This window comes from Muntiacus reevesi, chromosome 12 (assembly GCF_963930625.1).
Source record: "Muntiacus reevesi chromosome 12, mMunRee1.1, whole genome shotgun sequence".
Lineage (NCBI taxonomy): Eukaryota > Metazoa > Chordata > Mammalia > Artiodactyla > Cervidae > Muntiacus > Muntiacus reevesi.
Window position 1 is genome coordinate 68,885,080 of NC_089260.1, and position 19,839 is coordinate 68,904,918.

At 37.6% G+C, this 19,839-nt stretch overlaps 1 protein-coding gene across 2 annotated transcripts in view; it reads left to right on the forward strand.

Moving 5' to 3' along the window:
• The window catches only part of EFR3A (EFR3 homolog A), a 78,353-nt gene extending 59,417 nt beyond the window's left edge, over positions 1-18,936 (forward strand). For both annotated transcript variants that reach the window (XM_065902545.1, XM_065902546.1), the window contains 5 exons: positions 2,270-2,361; positions 7,098-7,146; positions 11,094-11,197; positions 11,702-11,751; positions 16,137-18,936. In XM_065902545.1, coding sequence (XP_065758617.1) covers positions 2,270-2,361; positions 7,098-7,146; positions 11,094-11,197; positions 11,702-11,751; positions 16,137-16,242 — 401 coding nt within the window. In that variant the 3' untranslated portion in view covers positions 16,243-18,936. The remainder of the gene's footprint in view (positions 1-2,269; positions 2,362-7,097; positions 7,147-11,093; positions 11,198-11,701; positions 11,752-16,136) is intronic.
• Positions 18,937-19,839: the final 903 nt, after the last annotated feature.

The following is a 19,839-nucleotide window of genomic DNA, read 5'->3' on the forward strand; positions in this document are numbered from 1 at the left end:
AGGAGTTCCTGTTTGTAGAAAAGCATGTGAGGCAGATGCTCAGAGACTGGTGAATAGGTTCATTTGCCTTAATACATTAGGGAACAGCCGATGTTCCTGTTTGTAGGATCTGACTGGAGAATGCAGATTGCCTTTTTACTTCCTCAGTCAGTGGGTAGAATTGCTTGGAGGAGTGATGTGGTTAGTGTTCAAGAAACTTATAATAAGATGGTGGCATACAGGGAAAATTCTCGAAAGGTCTATTATCAGGATGGGGTGGGTCAGTGGTCCTCAACTGTGAGTGATTTTTCCCACTCTAGGAACCATTTGTCAACCCTAGAGACATTCTTAGTTATTGCCAGTGGAGCAGGCCTATTGGTATCTAGCAGGCAGAAATTAGGGATGCTGCTAATATTCTGCAATACACAGAATAGCTCCCACGGCAAGAATTATCTGGCCCAAAATGCCGGTAGTGCCAAGGTTAAGAACCCTGGCTAAGTTGGGCTGTGAGAATAAACAGACACAGATTCTTAGTGATTTAAAACTGTAAAGACTTATTCGTTGCTCCAGCTAGCCATGTATAACTTCATATCCTCCATGTTTCGGAGTCCAAGCTGATGGAATAGCCGTAGTCTAGAACGTTGCTCACTCTTTGTTGGCCAGAACTAGTTACAGAGTCCCTCCTAACCACTGAGAGGCCAGGAATTGCAATCCTTCTGTGTCCCAGAAAGAGAGCAAATTGCCATATTTGATTAACAGCATTAATTTATTGCCATGGAAGGCTACCTTGGAGTAGAGGAGTAGTCAGTAAGAAAGAAACCAATGGTTTTCTTAGGCCATGCCACACAGCTTTTGGGATCTTAGTTCCCCAACCAGGGAGCAAGCCCACGCCCAGAGCACAGAGTCTTAACCCCTGGACCACCAGGAAAGTCCCAAGAAACCAATTTCTTTATGTTTGCCCTCTTTTAGAATTCATTCTTCACCCCTTCAGAAGAATAAAATCACAGTACAGTTGATCCTTGAACAACACTGGTTTGAACTGCATAGTTCCACTTAAATGCAGATACTTCTCAATAAATATGTACCACGGTATTATGTGGTCTCCAGTTGGTTGAATCTGCAGATGCAGAACCATGGATCTGGAGGGCCAATTAAAGTTTTAATGCAGATTTTTGACTGCAGAGGAGTCAGTGCCCCGAACTCCCAGGTTGTTCACGAGGTGAAGTTGCTCAGTCGTGTCCGACTCTTTGCGACCCCATTGACTGACTGTAGCCTACCAGGCTCCTCCGTCCATGGCATTTTCTAGGCAGGAATACTGGAGTAGGTTGCCATTTCCTTCGGTCAACTGCATATACAAAATGAAATTAGAAAGATAGAGTGTTGCCAGATTATGATGTGACTGACTGTGCTGTTAGGCTAATTCTAGACCTGCGCTCCCTGTTATTGGGAACCTTACAGGTGTGTCTGAAGACTGATCTCCTTAGCTCTTCAGGTAGCTGGGTCTGATCTTGGGCAGTCAGCTTACAGTGCAGGCAGCCTCTTCCATTGAGCTCCGTGTGCCTTACATGTACTATAATTTTGTGTATGCTTCGATGTGCAAAATCTTGGGAAGCTCAGCATTAGTCAGTAGGCTGGATTTGTTTTAAAATTATAAGTTAGTCTGAAAAGGATTCTTTTTTTTTCAGACTACTGGCGGTGTAAGAGGGAGTGCTGTTTTAGACCACTTCAGAAGCCATCCTCAGATCTACATAAGACAAGATAAAAAATTCTGAAGGATGGCTCTCTTGAAAAATAAATGTGACAGTGTAGAGATAAGGAAGGTTTTCTTAGAGACGTTAAAATTGAGTTTAGAACATTTTTTTTTAATTAATATTTTAATTGAAGCATAATTGCTTTACAGAATTTTGTTGTTTTCTGTCAAACCTCAACATGATAGAACATGTTAAATAGAATTGATTAATACAAAATTGGAAAATTTCGACTGGAAATGGAACTGGGGGTATGGAAGGCCAACTTTGAAGTTCTGTACTGATTTTTGGTTCTTCAGGTGTCAGCGCCCCTACCTCCATGTCATTCAGGGGTCAACTGCATGAAACTGAGTCCATCAATTTTATTTTTTAAATCTGTTAAAGTCTGAGAGCACACTGCTTTATATATTTAGTAAAAGCAAAAAAAGACAAACTCTCTTAATTTTCTGAAATTTTTTGAAATCTGAAATAACTGGAATTTATACATGATACACCATTTCTAACTAGCAAATAATGGGGGAATTTTTTTTTTTTAATTGTAGATGAAGATCGACTTTCTAGAAGGAAGAGTATTGTGGACACCGTATCCATTCAGGTGGATATTTTACCCAACAGCATTCCTTCTGATGATGTGGTAAGTTGCTGAAAGTTTATGACCAAGTACTGTCTTGAGATAGACATCAGTCAATTTGAAAGAGCTTTTTGCCCCTCTGCACTTTTAGGAGCAAATACAACTCTGAATTATTCCTAAATAAGCAAAATTGTTAGTAGATGTTAATTTGATTTAGCCTTGAACTTGTAATTTACAATTTATTTTGCTGAATTCATTTCAGATACTTACAAAGATACATTAATTTAATATTAAGTGTTATGGTATCACTGCATTTCACATTGTAGTAAAAGAAACCATAGAACTAAGCTTTTTTAATAAGAACTTATATAAGGCCTTTTATTAAATAAATAGGCCCTCTAATCCTATTTATTTTAAAAGATTTATGAAACATAAGTTGTGAGAATAAATGGGATTATACACTCTCAAGTGAAGCCAAATACCCACTACTTTTAGAAAGTTTAAAAATTTCACCTATGAGAGAATTTTTTTAATCATTTTGGAAAGTAAATATAACATTTAATGTAGGTTAAACTGTATCAGTGACCTGTGTACTCTCGAAGGAGTTATTTGAAATATCATAGATTTAATGTTCTCCTCCTGTTTCAATAGAGCACAAGAGTGTACCCTCCTGAGTTATAGGAAGAAAGAGCAGCCAGTATTCTCTAGGACTTATCCACACAAATCAGCAGAGAATTTTTTGATAGTCAAGTAAAAGTGCCGATGTGCCAGCTTGTCAAGTCAGCCTCCTCCTTGTGGTTTATCCATTGTTTGCTTCCTAGGTATTTCACATTTCTCTTGGTACAGTATAAATGATTAAAAGAATATCCATATAAGAAAAGGGGAAGGAAATTGAATTTATGCTTTCTCAGCCTCCTCTCTCCCTCCTGCTTCCAATCCCTGACAGTTAATTTGTCTACAGGAATTAAAACTATTTAGTGGCCAGGGTACAGCCAATTAATTTATATCTTTCAAGCTTTTTAGCTCCCTCTTATGTAGAATTAATCAGTTTTATAAAGAAATTAACTTCAGAATATTGGAGTAGTTTGAATAAGCTGTTGGTATTCATTTTGGAACTTGGGGCCTCAAGGTTGGTTTAAAGTTTTCTTACCAATTTAAGACTCAAGAAAAATCATCTTCCCTAAATTTCACCTCTTCAAAGCCATTTTAATTTTTACATGTTATTAGCAAGGAAGATGCCTTGCTAACTCTATCTATAATGATTATGAATTTGCTGAGAATACCTTTTGAGGGAAGAAATTCATCCAAAGTCTTAATTTATATGTGTCAAGAGTGCATTCTGTTTTATTGAATGGAATTTTTCCCTTTGCCCTTTGTTAACCATCTTTATTTCTCCTAAAAATACATGTATAGCACTTCAAACTGTTGCAGAGAGTCAGTTTATTTTAACAACATGAATTGAAAAGACATTTGCATGAAGACTTAGTATAGGAGGAAGATTCTTGAGCATGAATTTTACATTAAAAGTTCATTAATACTTTTGTTAAATTACTAAAGATCCTTTTGTTTTATCTTTGCTCTAAGTATAAATCCTAAGTCAAACACACCTCACCCTGAGTATTTGAAAAATTAAGTACAGTTTTTAGTTGAGCACATTGGAGTTTCAAACTCATTTACCATTGTGGTACCTAATTTTGTGTGTTAGGAATGGTGGTTCAGATACCAGAAGACAGAATAACGGTACTTTCTAGACTAAAACCAAGTAATTTCATTGTGTGGACAGGAGAGATTTTCATCAGTTAGGTAGTCTCCAGTTAATGGTGTAACAAAATATCAAACTGAGAATACGTATATTTGCTAACAGTGAATCAAATTAAAAACTGCTCATTTGAAAAATCATTCATCAAAATTATGTGAAATTATATATACATAATCCCATATAGTCCTCAGATTATATTTGATACCTGCTTTTAGAGCTTGTAACTTTTTTGTTGTTGTTGTTTAGATGGAGATCATAGTAAAACTGTTGTTTTTCCCTAGTTATAGCTCAGCTTATTATTGATCTATTAAAATACCTGGTCCATTGGGGTATGTCAGTTCTAACATTTGCAATTCAACGTTTAGCCCACTGTGACTCCTTAGTGAACTTCTAAAAATTGCCCTATATATGTATAAAGATACCTAAATTAAAGAATTAAAGAAGATAAGTGGCTAAAATAGAATAGAGGCATATCTGCTTCCTGAAATTAAACGATCGGCTTGACTAATAGAATAAGGCACCACAGGCATGACTCTGATCTCATGCTTGCTGAGCCCCATCAGCATGACTGATACACATAATGAATATAAGTAAAACCTGAAACCATGACTCAGTTCTTCTCTCAAAAAGATAATAGTCAGTGCTTGATTATTTGGGGGAACTGATGGGAAGTTAGACATGTTAAATTTGGAGTACGGATTAAATTTTTTATACAATATTAAGTCACTGGTTGGCTGAGAAGGATTGTCACTTTTTCGAGGACAAATAGCAGATCTTTTATACATACATGCCTCCTCCTGCCTTTCCCCCAAGTACAACTGAAGGAACCCATGTGTGTGCTAACAGAACAAGAAGGCACTCATCAGTGAAAGTGACGTGACAGCTAGTCTGGTTGGGAAAGGTGTAGCAGATTTTACACAGGCTCAAGGGCATTGTACAGTCTAAGCAAGAGTTACAGGTCATACGTGAGACCAAAGTCATAACGAGTAAAGGAATGTTGGAACTCCTCCAAGAGCCTACCTTTGCACCATTTCCCAATAACTGCAGCACAACCAGTGTTTTCTATAGACTTGGAACAGACTGTGGTTTGCTTGAGCACCAAATGAAGTAGGTGGCTTGTATTTAGCAGCTACTTTGTGTGAAAAATATGAATCATTAAACATTAGTATAAAGAAATTCCTCTTTTGTAAAAAAAAAAAAGAAAATTCACAAAAGGCAAAAGTGGGAGACAGAATTGAAGCCAAGTTATGGAACATTTCATCCCCAGGCCGAGGGCTTCATGTGTACTCTGATAGGAAATGGCAACACGTTGAGAGTTGGGCAGTGTCGTTGTCAGAGCTGGGCTTTCGTAAAAAGAACCTCAAACGTGTGACTGAGCTACATTGGAAAGAGGAGACTGGAGGTAGAGAGGCCAGATAGGAGGCACCTGTGGTAGTTTGCACTGAGGGTGAAGCGGGTCTGGGGTAGCCAGGCTGGAGACGAGGGAGAGGTCAGGGGAGCAGGAGGTGCCTCTCTTAGAGGCATGATGGAGAGGACCAGCAGGGGACTTCAAGGGACTCGGAGGAAGGAGGTAAAAACAGGACAGAGACTGAGTGACCTGAGAGGTTTCCATGCTGAGGAATGCATCATCATTCTCTAAAGTAAGGAAAACAAATAGAGAAGAATTATTAGATCAAGTCCTTCAGCTTTTCACTTACCCATAATTGAACAGCTAACAGGTAAACGTTCTATGTAACAAGGATCCTGGCCTTCTGGCTTCGCCTATGTTCTTTCTTCTGTGCTCTAATTATTTCTCAAAAGTTGAAAAGTCTTAACCAGTTGTAAGAACAACTTTGAAGTGCTAGATTGCTTCTAGATACAAATAATTAACCAGCCAAAGCCTAATCTTGTATATATGCTCCAAATATCTAGAACAAAGCAACTGAAGACTTCCAAGTTTAATCTGACTTCAACTAGAAATATGAACCTTCAGTAGAAAAACTGAGGTAGTGAAACTTGCTGCTTGAATTCCAACCAAAGCCTTTGTATTACAGAAAAGCTAAGGTACAAAGCATGAAGTCTTTTGCTTTCATTAGTCTCTCTGCCTTAGACTTAGCAAAAGGAAGCTCATGAGCTAAAATTAGGGATGACCAGAGTCCAAGGCAAGTACTCATATATCATCTCTTATCTTTTATTGAGATACTATAGTAACTGGATATATTATTCCTCCTGAAAATGTGTTAGTGCCACAAAAAGTATTCCTGACTTTTTATATAGCACAAGCATGGCTCAAAACAGGAGAGATTTGAAAACTTCAAGTTAAAGGGTGTTTTCTGGAGAATCAGACTTGATGGTTGACCTTAAAAGATCCAGAATATGATTATTTTAAGATATTGGTTAACTGTACTCATTGAACACTTCCCAAAGTAGTGATTCTTGCTTTTAAACCATTCAGAGTTTCTGATTATTTCATTTTTGATTTGTAAACATATATGTGGTACCAAAATTATAGAGAGTATAGAATACTTAGTTCTCATTTATTACACAGCTGAAGCTGCATTTATACATAACCTCTGCCTTGAATATTAGTTGGGTTGCCTTAAAGGGTGCTAGTTCTGCCAGCCCAGCATCAGCCTGTAACCTTGTTTGGGGAACCACTGTGGTGTGTGTGTGTGTTAGTCGCTCAGTCGTGTCCATCTCTTTGCGACCCCATGGACTGTAGCCTGCCAGGCTCCTTTGTCCCTGGGATTCTCCAGGCAAGAATACTGGAGTGGGTTGCCATTTCCTTCTCCAAAAAGGCTGATGAAAGTGTGTAAAATCAAGATGATAACCATACTTAGCAGCACAGTCGCAATAAAGCATTGCCACTGTGGTAGGCTATTGTTAAAACCAAGGAAAACGTGATGATTATTTGATACTGTGGAGTATAATCATGAATCCATCCAACACAAAGAAGAGAAAATATTTGTAAAAGGTCTTAGATAACTTGTAAGTAGGTAAGGATGTCATTTATATTGACCTTTCTTAACCCTTTATTTTACTTAAAATCGCTTTTCTCTAGGTTAGTAACACTGAAGAAATCACCTTTGAAGCACTGAAGAAAGCAATTGGTAAGATTTTTGCTTGTTCAGTTCAGTTGCTCAGTCGTGTCCGACTCTTTGCAACCCCATGAATCTTAGCACGCCAGGCCTCCCTGTCCATCACCAACTCCAGAGTCCACTCAAACTCAAGTTCATCGAGTCGGTGATGCCATCCAGCCATATCATCCTCTGTCGTCCCCTTCTCCTCCTGCCCCCAATCCCTACCAGCATCAGGGTCTTTTCCATTGAGTCAACTCTTCGTATAGGTGCCCAAAGTATTAGAGTTTCAGCTTCAGCATCAGTCCTGGGTGTGACCTTCCAATGAACACCCAGGACTGAACTCCTTTAGGATGGACTGGTTGGATCTCCTTGCAGTTCAAGGGACTCTCAAGAATCTTCTCCAACACCACAGTTCAAAAGCATCAATTTTTCGGCGCTCAGCTTTCTTCACAGCTCAACTCTCACATCCATACATGACCACTGGAAAAACCATAGCCTTGACTAGACGGACCTTTGTTGGCAAAGTAATGTCTCTGTTTTTTAATATGCTATCTAGGTTGGTTGTAACTTTCCTTCCAAGGAGTAAGCATCTTTTAATTTCATGGCTGCAGTCACCATCTGCAGTGATTTTGGAGCCCAAAAAAATAAAGGCTGACACTGCTTCCACTGTTTCCCCATCCATTTGACATGAAGTGATGGGACCAGATGCCATGATCTTAGCATTCTGAATATTGAGCTTTAAATAAGCCAACATTTTCACTCTCCTCTTTCACTTTCATCAAGAGGCTCTTTAGTCCTTCTTCGCTTTCTGCCATAAGGGTGGTGTCATCTGCATATCTGAGGTTATTGATATTTCTCCCGGCAATCTTGATTCCAGCTTGTGCTTCCTCCAGCCCAGCATTTCTCATGATGTACTCTGCATAGAAGTTAAACAAGCAGGGTGACAATATACAGCCTTGACGTACTTCTTTTCCTTTTTGGAACCAGTCTGTTGTTCCATTTCCAGTTCTGACTGTTGCTTCCTGACCTGCATATAGGCATATTTTCCTTGTTAACTTTCCTGGTATTTTACTAGCTTATCTTTATCTCAGTACTTGTTTAGATGCCAGAATTACCAGAGGCAACATGGCAAATGTATATACTGTTGATTTCTCTATAAATATAGTATCAGTTTATTAGCTTACATTCTTTAGGTTTTTGTGATTGTCCTGTCTTGTCCTGGATAATTATTTTCCTTTGTACAGACTGACTTTTCTAAAACTATGAAAGTACATCACTGTCTATTTGAATGTCACCCTTATTTGGTGGCCAGCATTCAGGCTGCATGAATTTGTGAGAAGCAGTCAGTGTATTTCCTTTTATAAGAAATGGGCAGATGAAAATTCTGAAAATTATGTAGAGTCATTTTTAGGAGGCATATAGCAGTGTAGTTAGAGGTGTGTTTCTAATGGGGTAGGAGAAAGGACCTGGCAGAAATTGTCAGTAGGCATTATCACATTAATTCTTGCTATTTCATCAGTGAGAACACTGAGGCAGAGAAATTAACAACTCTCCTGAGATTGCATAGCTAGTAAATACCAGAGCCAGATCTCATACCCATGTTTGGCTGACTCTGATCTTTACACTTATCTTTGCATAAAAGAATACTCTTGATTTTTCTCCTTTTGCCTTTCTGGAAATAAATTTTACCTCATACACGTTGCCTCTTCTAAAATTTTTTTGAATGATTCCTTCAATTAAGTATTAATATCAATTCCTGGTGGCTCATGATGCTCTGATCTGAATTTATTTCCTATTGGTAAAGCAATAGAGTGTGGAAATTGACTTTCACTATAGAGAGTGGAAATTGGCTCTGATTTTAAGAAATATTAGAATAAGAACATCATTATCAAGGGACATGAAACACTCTGGTACCCATCATACATGAAATAAAATCTGACCTTTTTCAGCTTAATCTTTTAGAGGATTTTTTTCTTATTGTATAACAGATTTGTCAAAATAAAATTGAATTTACTAAGCAATTTTGAACACCTATTATGTACAAGATACTTTGAGACATTTAAACGTTGATAAGGCATGTTGAGGAATTTACAGTTTGGCAGTGTTGTCAGAGTATCTTTGGTCCCTTGGAGCCCTAGGGGAGACTCTTTCAAGAGATCCTCAAGTCTAAAAGTATTTTCTGCATAACAGTAGGACATAGGTTGCTTCTCTACTACATGTACTAACATGAATGAAGGCAGTGGCCTCAGACTGGTCTGGTGGTCATCGCATTCTTTGATGCCACACACTCCCAGTTATTTAGAGGATCTGCAGAAATCAGTGGAGCAGTATTCCAGATGACCATTGCATGATGTTACAGAATCATGCATGAGTAGAACTCTATTCAAAGTGTAAAACAGATCAATAGATGTTAATATAACCAATTGTAAAAAGTTCATTAATAAAGCTTCAGATTCCATATTGCAACTAACTTTTAAGAAACTACCACTTGTTATATTTTATTGTAGAAGAAATAGCTACAATTCTGTAAAAAGGCTATTGAATTACTCTTTCCCAACATGTCAGTACATGCTTGTGTGAGTTTAGTTTTTTCTTTATATACTTCAACCAAAATAACATATTGCAATGCATTGAATGTTTGCAGATAGAATACAGCTGACTTCTATTAAGTCAGACATTAAAGGGATTTGCAAAAATATAAAACAGTGCCATTCTCTTCACTAAATTTTCACTTTAGAAAATATGGTTATTTTTTCATTAAACGTTTATGTTAATGTGTAGTGGTTTGAATTTTTGATGAATTTAATGAATATTTTTAAAGTCTCATTTTTATATTGTAATACAGAAATTATCAAGTAATGTAACACATAAAGGAGTCTCGAAAGCGGAAAGTTTGAGAACTGCTGGACAGATTTGCCGCCTGCAGGCCAAATTTGGGTGGAAGCATTATTTTCAGAAATTGAATTTGAATAAAGACCAGAGATACATGCTCAGCTTGCCCAAGTCTGTATTTCTTACTACTTTTACTGACTTAATTTAAAACATTTATGTCTCCTGCCTGACCTCTGGCACATTTAAGCTTGTGGCCCTGGACCAGTGAACGCCTGAGATATGATCTTAATTCTGTATTACATTCACTCAGAAGAAGTACATAAGTTCTACAACTTTGTTAGCCTGACACAATTTCAGAGGGGGGAAAAAAAAACAATTTCCTTTCTACATACTACTTCCCATTTTTTAAACTAGCTAATTGTTACCTAGTTTGTGTACCTGAAGAGCATCTTTGTTTTAAGAACCTTGAACAGTGTGTTTTGCCTTATGAAGTTGTTGACCCACTGGCTTGTTAAAGTAGACCATCAATAACTAAACCATTAATTAGCCTTCTTTCAAATTGTTAAGCAAATAGACACAGTTATTATATCAGTAGTATCAAAAAGACAGACCGCTTATTATTTTATTATCTTTGACCAGACCACACATCATTTTAAGATAAAAACAGTCCCTTTTCAAATTGTGGAAGATAAATGGAAAAGACTAAACCAATATGGTTCCACTTGACCATATCTATATTTCAGTCATGCCATTCATTATCAGATTTAGCAGACTTTTTATTTGGTACCTCATATGTGCAAGGGCATGATTATAAATAAAATAATCATCCTTCAGGAAGGGCCTTGAAGTTGCTTGACTTATAGGAAGTTGTGCTTCTGCTTTTTTTGGTAAGAGAGACAAAGATAGTCTATGAATAAAAGGGTTTTGTGCCGTGTAATTTTGAAGTCTTTTGTGTGTGCTTTCTGGCCTCAACTAAGACATTTCAGGGGTGTTACACATTTTGCTTTTTTCCCTAAATAAGTAGTCCTGTAAATTATCCTTATTTTTTATGTATAGATCATTTGCTCTTAGGGTCATTGGCAATGTTCTGTGAAATTCTGTATTCCTTTTAATGGTGTTTTTTTTTTTTTTAAACATTTATATAGATACCAGTGGAATGGAAGAACAGGAAAAGGAAAAGAGGCGTCTAGTGATAGAGAAATTCCAGAAAGCACCTTTTGAAGAAATAGCAGCACAGTGTGAATCCAAAGTAAGTGAACACATAGTGAAGGCGATGGGGACGGAGTTTGATTTTTGTTGAAGCTTTTCATGGTAATTGATGGGTAGATTCTAAGCTTTAGGCAAGTCAGTAGAATCCACAAGGTAGTGAATTGGCTAAGGACCAAAAACTGAAGATGTAGCTATGAAGCCTTAAGTAGTTTCTTTGTGTGATACAAGCTGATTGAAATGACAGATCCCAAATTAAATGTTAATGATTTTTGTTGCTTTGAAACTTTTTTTGCAGTGGTTTTCAATGATTTTGCTGTAGGTATTTTGTTCTGTATGTATATCAATTTATTTTTACCAGTGAGACTAGGAAAGGAATGAAAAAAAACTTTACATTAAATTCCAGCGTCTGAGAGAAAGCCAAGACAGTAAGCATTCTGCACCATCAGCTTAACAGTTGCAGTCGTGCTGCGTCTTTGGGTTCTTACATATGGACACTGCGAGAGTAATGGATCCATGGTTAACATTTGCTTTCTCTCCTTCGTAGGCAAATCTGCTTCATGATAGACTTGCTCAAATATTGGAACTCACCATACGGTAAGGGTTTTGGTACTACAAGATGAATAAAACAACAAACAGAATCTATTAGACCCCTATAAATTTCTAGCTTTTAAGTAATTCTGCTTTTCATTTATAGTAAACCCAAGATCATATAGATATCTTTGCCGTAATAGTTTTTCTGTTTACTGGATAGTCTGATACAATTTCTTAACGTTTTTCTAGCTTTCCTTTTTAGATCACTTAATTCCTTTTAAAATGGTTCTATAAAGACAGGGCTTCCCTGTTGGTTCAGTTGGTAAAGACTCCACCTGCAATGCGGGAGACCTCAGTTCAGTCCCTGGGTTGGAAAGATCCCCTGGAGAAGGAAATGGCAACCCACTCCAGTATTCTTGCCTGGAAAATCACATGGACAGAGGGCCTGGCAGGCTACAGTCCATGGGTTGCAAAGAGTCGGACACAACTTAGCCACTAAACCACCTTATGGACATTTGAGTAATTGGAAGACTTATTCTAGTGATATGTTTAACAAGGTAGTTTCTCAGATTTAATCATTTTGACCTATAAAAACTACTGTTTTGTGTGGTTCAACCTCATCGTTCTTCTAGGGCCATAACAATTCCACCTCTGCAGATGGCTCACTTGAATGATCAAATGTCAGTTGAATTTTCCTAGGTTGTGTCTGTTTGAGTCCTGTTACTAATTATAGTTGGTCCTCCATATCCATGGGTTCTACATATTCAAATTCAACCAACAGTGGGGGGGGGGAGGGTGGAATCCCAGAAAATTCCAAAAAGCAAAGCTTGAATTTACTAATTGCTGACAACCACTTATGTAACATTTGCATGGTATTAGATATTATAAATAATCTAGATATGACGTAAACTATAAGGGAAGATGTGTTGTATAGGTCCCATGCCAATACTGCTCCATTTTATATAAGGAACTTGAGCACCAAGGTTTTGCTCTCTGTGGGTCGTCCTGAAACCAAAGCCCTGTGTACACCATTGAGCAATTGTGTTTTATGCTCTGCAAACGTAAGGTATCTAACACTGGTTATTCTGTGTCTGTTGTTAAGTAGTGAAGCCCACGAGAGAGGGAGGGAAAAACTCCAGGTTCTGTCTGAGGAGTGAGTTTGCGCCTGTTCTTACGTTGACTCCGTGTAGAGACTGCTCTGTGTACAGTGGCACAGTGAATGAGCCATGCATAGAAGCTACGCTTCTGAGATTTTTTCCCTACATGTTTTATATTTTCAGCTTGATTAAATTAGTTTTGCATCAAACCTTGTAGCCTATAAATAGAATAAACGGGTAGATGCTCAATTGACTTGCTTTTTTCCCCCAGCCTTTTTACTGCCTTCCTATACAAGGCACCTTTTCATGAGTATAACATCTCATTCCAGGCATTTACCGCCACGCCACCCCCTGCTAAACTGAGAATCACTCCTGTAGAAAAGTTCAGAACAGAGACTCAGACTGAACTGTGCAGTGTGCTCCATACCTTAGCCTCGGTGAAAATCGCTAGATGTGGGCACTTACACACAGCCTACAAGTTTCGTGCTTTTCTGTCTGTAGGAAGGTGTGAGGGTCTGGGCTCATTGAAACTGTTCCTGGAATGTGCACCTTGGCCGTGGGGCCAGTGTCTAAAGAGCAGAAGGCTTTGCATTTCTCCCCATCCTGAATCCCCCTCGGGGCGCACAACTGTGGGAAACGGCAGTGGCTGATGACTTGACCTTGTAGAATGGGAATGGCAGGCAGCATTCCCTGTCTGCAACGCCTTTGTTGCCTCTTAGTTGTCATAGTAAATATCTACCTGCTTTGTATCTGTTGTTTTTGCTAATCCTCACCACAGTCCTGAAAAGTTAGGTAGATGCTGTGTTTTTTTATTTTCCAGGTAAAGACACTGAGGCTTAGAGAAGTAAAGTAACTTGCTGAAGTTTATCCAGCTAGTGAGTGGAAATAATCGAAATTCAAATCTATAACTCATGTTCTTGACAAGAAATATTGCTAGAGACCTCTATGTTACATTTAATCCCACTATCATAACTCTGGATTTAGTATTTTAGAATAAGTATTATGACTAACTCTCTTTCATTGGTACTGCAACTACTACTAATAATTTGCATTTATTAAGCCTTATTGCTACTAGTTATTTATTGAAAACTTGTGGTATTCTAGGCACTCTGCTGAGTGCATTCTTTTATTTAGTTTTTACAGCACTTTTAAAAATATGTAATGATTATTTTTACTTTACACATGTAGAAGCAGATTCAGGTAGATGTTCGGTAATTATCCAAGGTCACCTAGTTAGGAAGTAGCAGTCCTGCGTCGTTTACATGATGCAGAGAAATGAAGCAGGCTTCTTAGTGTATCTTCAGGGTTTCCGTTTCTATCTGATACGTCTCCTCCTGTTTACTTGCCTCACTCTAACTTCCGGATAGGCTGCCCTGGTGGCTCAGTGGTAAAGAACCCACCTGCTGATGCAGGAGACATGCAATCGACCCCTGGGTCGGGACGACCCCCTGGAGAAGGAAATGACGGCCCACTCCAGTGTTGTTGCCTGGGAAATCCCAGAGGAGCCTGGCAGGCTACAGTCCATGGGCTCACAAAGAGTCAGACACAACTTAGCGCTAAACAACACCAACCAGCTACCAGATAGAAAAGTGAGTTTGTGTTCGTGAGAAAAGAAACAGAATAAGCAATATTATACCTCAGTTTCCCGTGTTCCTTCATTCATTTTGACCTTAGTACAGTAAGGAAAAGAAATGACAAGAAATGCAAAGGAGCAGAAAAATACAGTAAGAATAAGCAGCCCTACAGATCAGTTATTGGAATGAGTAGATAATGATCTTAAAAGAACACACACATATCAAAGAATTTAAAGGAAAAAAATAATGTATATTTTAGGAGAGAACTGGAAACTCTGAAAAAGAACCAAATCGTAGTTCAAGAACTGGGTGATACAGTATCTGGAAGAAGAAAAAAATGTCATTGGATGAACTTAATAGCATATTGGACATTATATAGAAGAGTGTGCATATATTGCCCATAGGAGTATAAAATGGTACAAGCACTTTGCAAAACTTATGAAGAAGTTTCAGTGTCTTATGAAGTTAAACATATACCTGCTTTTGATCCTGTAATCCCAATTCTCAATATTTACCCAGAGAAATTAAAAGGTTAGAATGTTTTAGCAGCTTTTTTCTTAATTACGAGATATCTGTGAACAGGAGAATGGAGAGATAGTAGACAAATAGTGGTGCTCTTGACACAGTGAAATATTATTCAGCAGTAAAAAGGAACACATTGGGGGGGTAAACTTAAAAAATACATCAAGCAAAACAAATCAGACATAAAAGAGTATATCTTGTATTGACCCTTTCTGTGGCTATGTGGACCACTTGTATGCAATTCAAGAATGAGGGACACCAATCTTCAGTGACAGAGATCAGAACACAGTCAGTGTTGGAGATGTGTGAGCATGTGGAGTAAAGAGAAATAGATTGGAGACACCAGGGAGCGTTTTTGAATGATGAAAAGTGTCATCTTTATCTGTGTAGAGATAAGAGTTAAGTAACCAATCGAGGAAAAGCATTTGTATCATATGACAAAAGATCAGTTTCCCAAATTGATAGGAGAAAAATGAATAGAAATACAGGCAGTAGACTCAAATAGACAATTCATTTTCAAAGAAACACAAAATGAATACTAAGTATGTCCCATTAGTAGTAACCCAAAATGTGAAAATAAAAATAGAATGAATTCCCTTTTGCCTACCAGAGTGCCAAAGATGAGAACAAGAAAGAACGATTATACCCAGTATTTATAGTGGTGTAAGAGGATGGTGCAGCCAGATGTTGAAAGTATGAATTGTGGGGATTCTGACAGTGTGTACCCATCTCAAAATTGTGAATCTACTTGATCCAGAAACTCTATATGTGTAAGACTATAAACCAAGAAGACAGGATAAAATTATGTATATGTAAGAATAGACCTGTCAGCCTTATTTATAATAATGAAAAATGGAAATGAATGTACTATCTGCCCATGGAAATAAATTAATCATAATATATCTATATATTGAAATACCATGCTGTGGTCATCAAAAAAGGTTAATATATATGTATTAATACTAAAAGATTTTTTACTACTGAAACAAAGCAAGCTTACATGAATGGATATGATGTAATCCCATTGTTAAAATTATATATATTCAGAGGAGAAGGTCTAGTTCAGACTTAGAAACAGCTTAGTTCCACTGTGATCTTTGCGCCGTGCCCGCTTGCAGCTGGCCCGCACCTCCGTCACACTGGTCCCGGTGATGACAGAGCCTTACCCTGCTGTTGGCAGGTGGTGATGGGGATGTGTGTGGAGTGAACAGCTTTTCCACAGACCTGTTGATAGAGCCTCGTTCTTCTCTTACAGTCCTCCTCCCAGTCCATCGGGAACGCTGACCATTACTTCTGGACACGCCCAATACCAGTCTGTCCCAGTCTACGAGATGAAGTTTCCAGATCTGTGTGTGTACTGAGTGGCTCATGAAAGACCTCAGCAAAAAGCCTAAAAACTCAGGCCAAGCTGATGTTTCAGGGTTTACTTTACTGAAAATTATGATGGAATTTATCTTTAACCAAATGCTTGGCATACCAGGTTAGAAATTTTGTAGCTATTATGATTTAGAGTACTTCTGAAGATGGGTTTATGCCATGTTAATTTTTTATTTTTAGTACCTGTTGGCTTTTAAAATTGAACATATATTGGTCTCACATTAATTCATTGTTAAATAGTATATTTAAAGCCTTTCACAAACATATAATTAAAAAGTTAAGCCTTCCAGAGTTGAAGATGTATGAAGTGTCTAGTGTATTTCTTAAACATCTAGGCAACTGCTTAAAATTAGAACTGCTTTTGTTTTTGTCTGCAAAAGCGAAAACATACAAATATATTAATCTTGGGGCTGTAAAACTGTCCTGTGGCTTTTTGTCCCCATGTTTTGGATGTTGTGATCGGCATCCTTCTGTTCGTTCACTTCAATAGTATGTGACTGTCATTCCTCAACTTGTCTATGGTAATGACATTTACTGAGTCATAGTCCTAGAATATGACCCCAAAATCTCCATACATCTAAGTGTCTGGTTCTTGTAATACTGTGTTTTCTGCCAAAAGTTTGACCATTCTACTTGAGAGTCTTAGAACTTAACCTTGGAGTACCAAATTGTGCAATATTTTTTACATCATAAGATGTACTTAGTTTACAGACTATACTTTGAAATTATAGTAGTATTTTTGCTGTGGCTCCATTAATTAAATGAGCTATATATTTAGTATAGGAAAAAAAGACATTTAAAACAGCTACTAGTTCACCTGTGAAGAGTGTGTACATTTTAATTTCTCCTGAGAACACATTAATTTACATTTTTATATGGTGCATTGTTTTAAATCCTTATAGTCAAAAAAATGCCCCAAATGGAGTTTTAGCTTGTAAGATTTGAACTGTAGCTTGTATGCATCTCTGTTTAGGATTCATGATATTACATTTGAAAAGAGTGCCTATGGGTTTAGCCATTAAGTGTGCTGAAAGGTCGTCAGTTTAAGCCAGTGTTGATTTAATAAGCTACCAGGATTACATGTGCTGACAAACACAGTGTTTTCTTAAAATTATGTACATTTTAGTGAATTCCATCACACAGCAAAAATGAACAACTTTCTTTGCAGCTCTTGTACAATTATGTTAGGACATTTTTATAAAATAGTCTGTTTATAATTCTACCTTTTCAGGTTTTTGATTCCTTTTTACATCAAACAATGTACATATCACAGATTACGACCCCCAAAACAATTGAATTTTAGCTTTAGCTTTTGTTTAAAAAATCGCAGTGAAGAATGACTTTGTGTTTACGATTATTTGGGCACTTTCAGTAGAAACAAGATAGAACAAGTATACTCGAAATTTTTTTGAATATTTAAACCAAAGTACAGCATCTTGAAACATCTTGCAAAAGATTCTAGTCTTTGAAACCTGTCAAGCCTCCTTGGTTGTTTTTTCAATGTAGAGAAATAAGACATTGTTTTCCAAATAATAGTGTGGTCACCACTGGGCTTAAATGACCCTATTGCAGCTATCACTATAACTTTAGCTCCTGACCAGGTAAAAACATTTCAGCATTTAATAGGCCAATTTTTATGTTTTTCTTTATTTTTCCTTTTTTTTTCTGTATTTTTAAAGAAAGATATTAACTTGATTGTGAAAAATCTAAGCAGGGGGACATGCAAAAACAATCATCATCCACTTGGATGTCATTTTATAGATTAACACTGTGTGCTTTTGTATGAAAAATATATATAATTTAATAGTATAAGAAAAGAAGATATATATTCATTTGCACTCATGCAAAACAAACTTTGCTGGACAAAATTTCATGTTTCTCTGTGATTTAAAAATGCATGTATAGCATGTGAAGGAAAATCATTTCAGTTAATGTTTATCACATTTTTCTTGTGGTCTGTTTGTAAACAGTTGATTTCGGTTTTTGGGGGGGATTTTCTTGTTGTAGTTGTTTTTAAATCACAGTAGACTTCTGTATATGCTAGATTACTGAACTGCTCTCATTAACGATTCGTAAGAAATGTGGGTTCTTGTCCTTGGCTTGCCGTCCCTTCCAGGAGATTGCAGGAGATCATGCAAGTCATAGGTATGCGTGCTATTTTAGTATAGCCAGTTTGGGTACTGAACGTTTAGGATGTATTGAAGTTCACTGTATTGCTATATTTTTGTAGATATTTAAAACTCAATAAAAACAGTTCATCGTTCTCTCTCTGCTGTATACTGTTGCTTATATCATTCATTTTTTTCCTTGACATTGAATAGTTAACATTTAAATGTTCCTTCTAGACTTGTATTGTCTGCTTATTTAGAGTCATTGGAATTAAACTGAATACACAAACACGTGCACACACACACTTTTCCTTAATAGTTCCGAATTCATTTTCTTTAAGAATCTTAATTCTGTACTTTACCAGCAGTTAACTTCCTCACAGCATTTTTTTCTTCTGCCTGTCTGAAAAGGGGACTAATTTGTTTTATTTGTGCCAATGTATGTACTAAATGTAATTGAGTACATTTGTAATTGAGTACAAATGTAAATTAATTGAGTTTTTTGTAATGTAAAAATTCACTGTGCAATTCATACGTAAGCAATAAAACAATCTAATAACTTCTGTATAATAGCCATTCTTATAATAGCTATCCCATTTATTAAACTTATCCACTGTTTGGATTCTATTAAGAATGAAGTGCTTTAGTAAAAATCAAGTTGCCAGATGGAGTCCTCACATACTGGGAAGAATCAGCTCCGTAGCTGCAGTCGTGAACAGACGTGGCTGAGATGAAGCTCTCAGCGTGTGCCCGGAGAGCACCGTTGCAGCGTCTGCATCAGTCTTCGTGTCTGTATTTCCAGCCCCACCCTCTGCTGTATAAACCCCACAAGCCTTTCTCTCAAAAAGCATAGCTCCTCTCTATCACCCTCCGCCATCTGGCCTGCTTTCCTGCCCCCCGGGGAGCCGTGCACCAGGGTCTTCCTGAGGGGTGCGGTGCAGCGGCAGGGAGCCCAGGCTCTGGGTTCAGATCCCACGCTGCCACTTCCTAGCCGAGTAGCCTTCGGGAAGTGGCTCAGCTTTGAGCTTTGAAGTTTGTAAAATGCAGCTCTTAGAGTTCTGCCCCTCAGAGGTTATCTTTTGAGGGGTAAGTGAATCACTTAGAAGAAGTTCGTCATGTCACGCCTACACGGCACAGAGTAGTCATTGAGTCTGTTTATTATGAATGATCCTTGGATTCGCTGTGCAGACGGTCTTATTCACTATTCAGGGATAAATTAATCTGGAATAAAAAGGAACTATTTGTAGGAATCAAGCCCCAGAAAAGGCAATAGGGTAACTGAACCCAGAGCAGAGGAGAGATGGAGGGATTGACCTTTGATATGGATGAGGAACCCTGTTTTTCATCGTAACAAGAAGGAAGACAAAGACCACCAATAATTCTGTAGCTTTGGTGGCAGGAAGATCAGGGCCTTCCCACTGGAAAACTTCCAATTTTCTCAACGGAGTATTAGGTGAGGCCCTTGTTAAGACA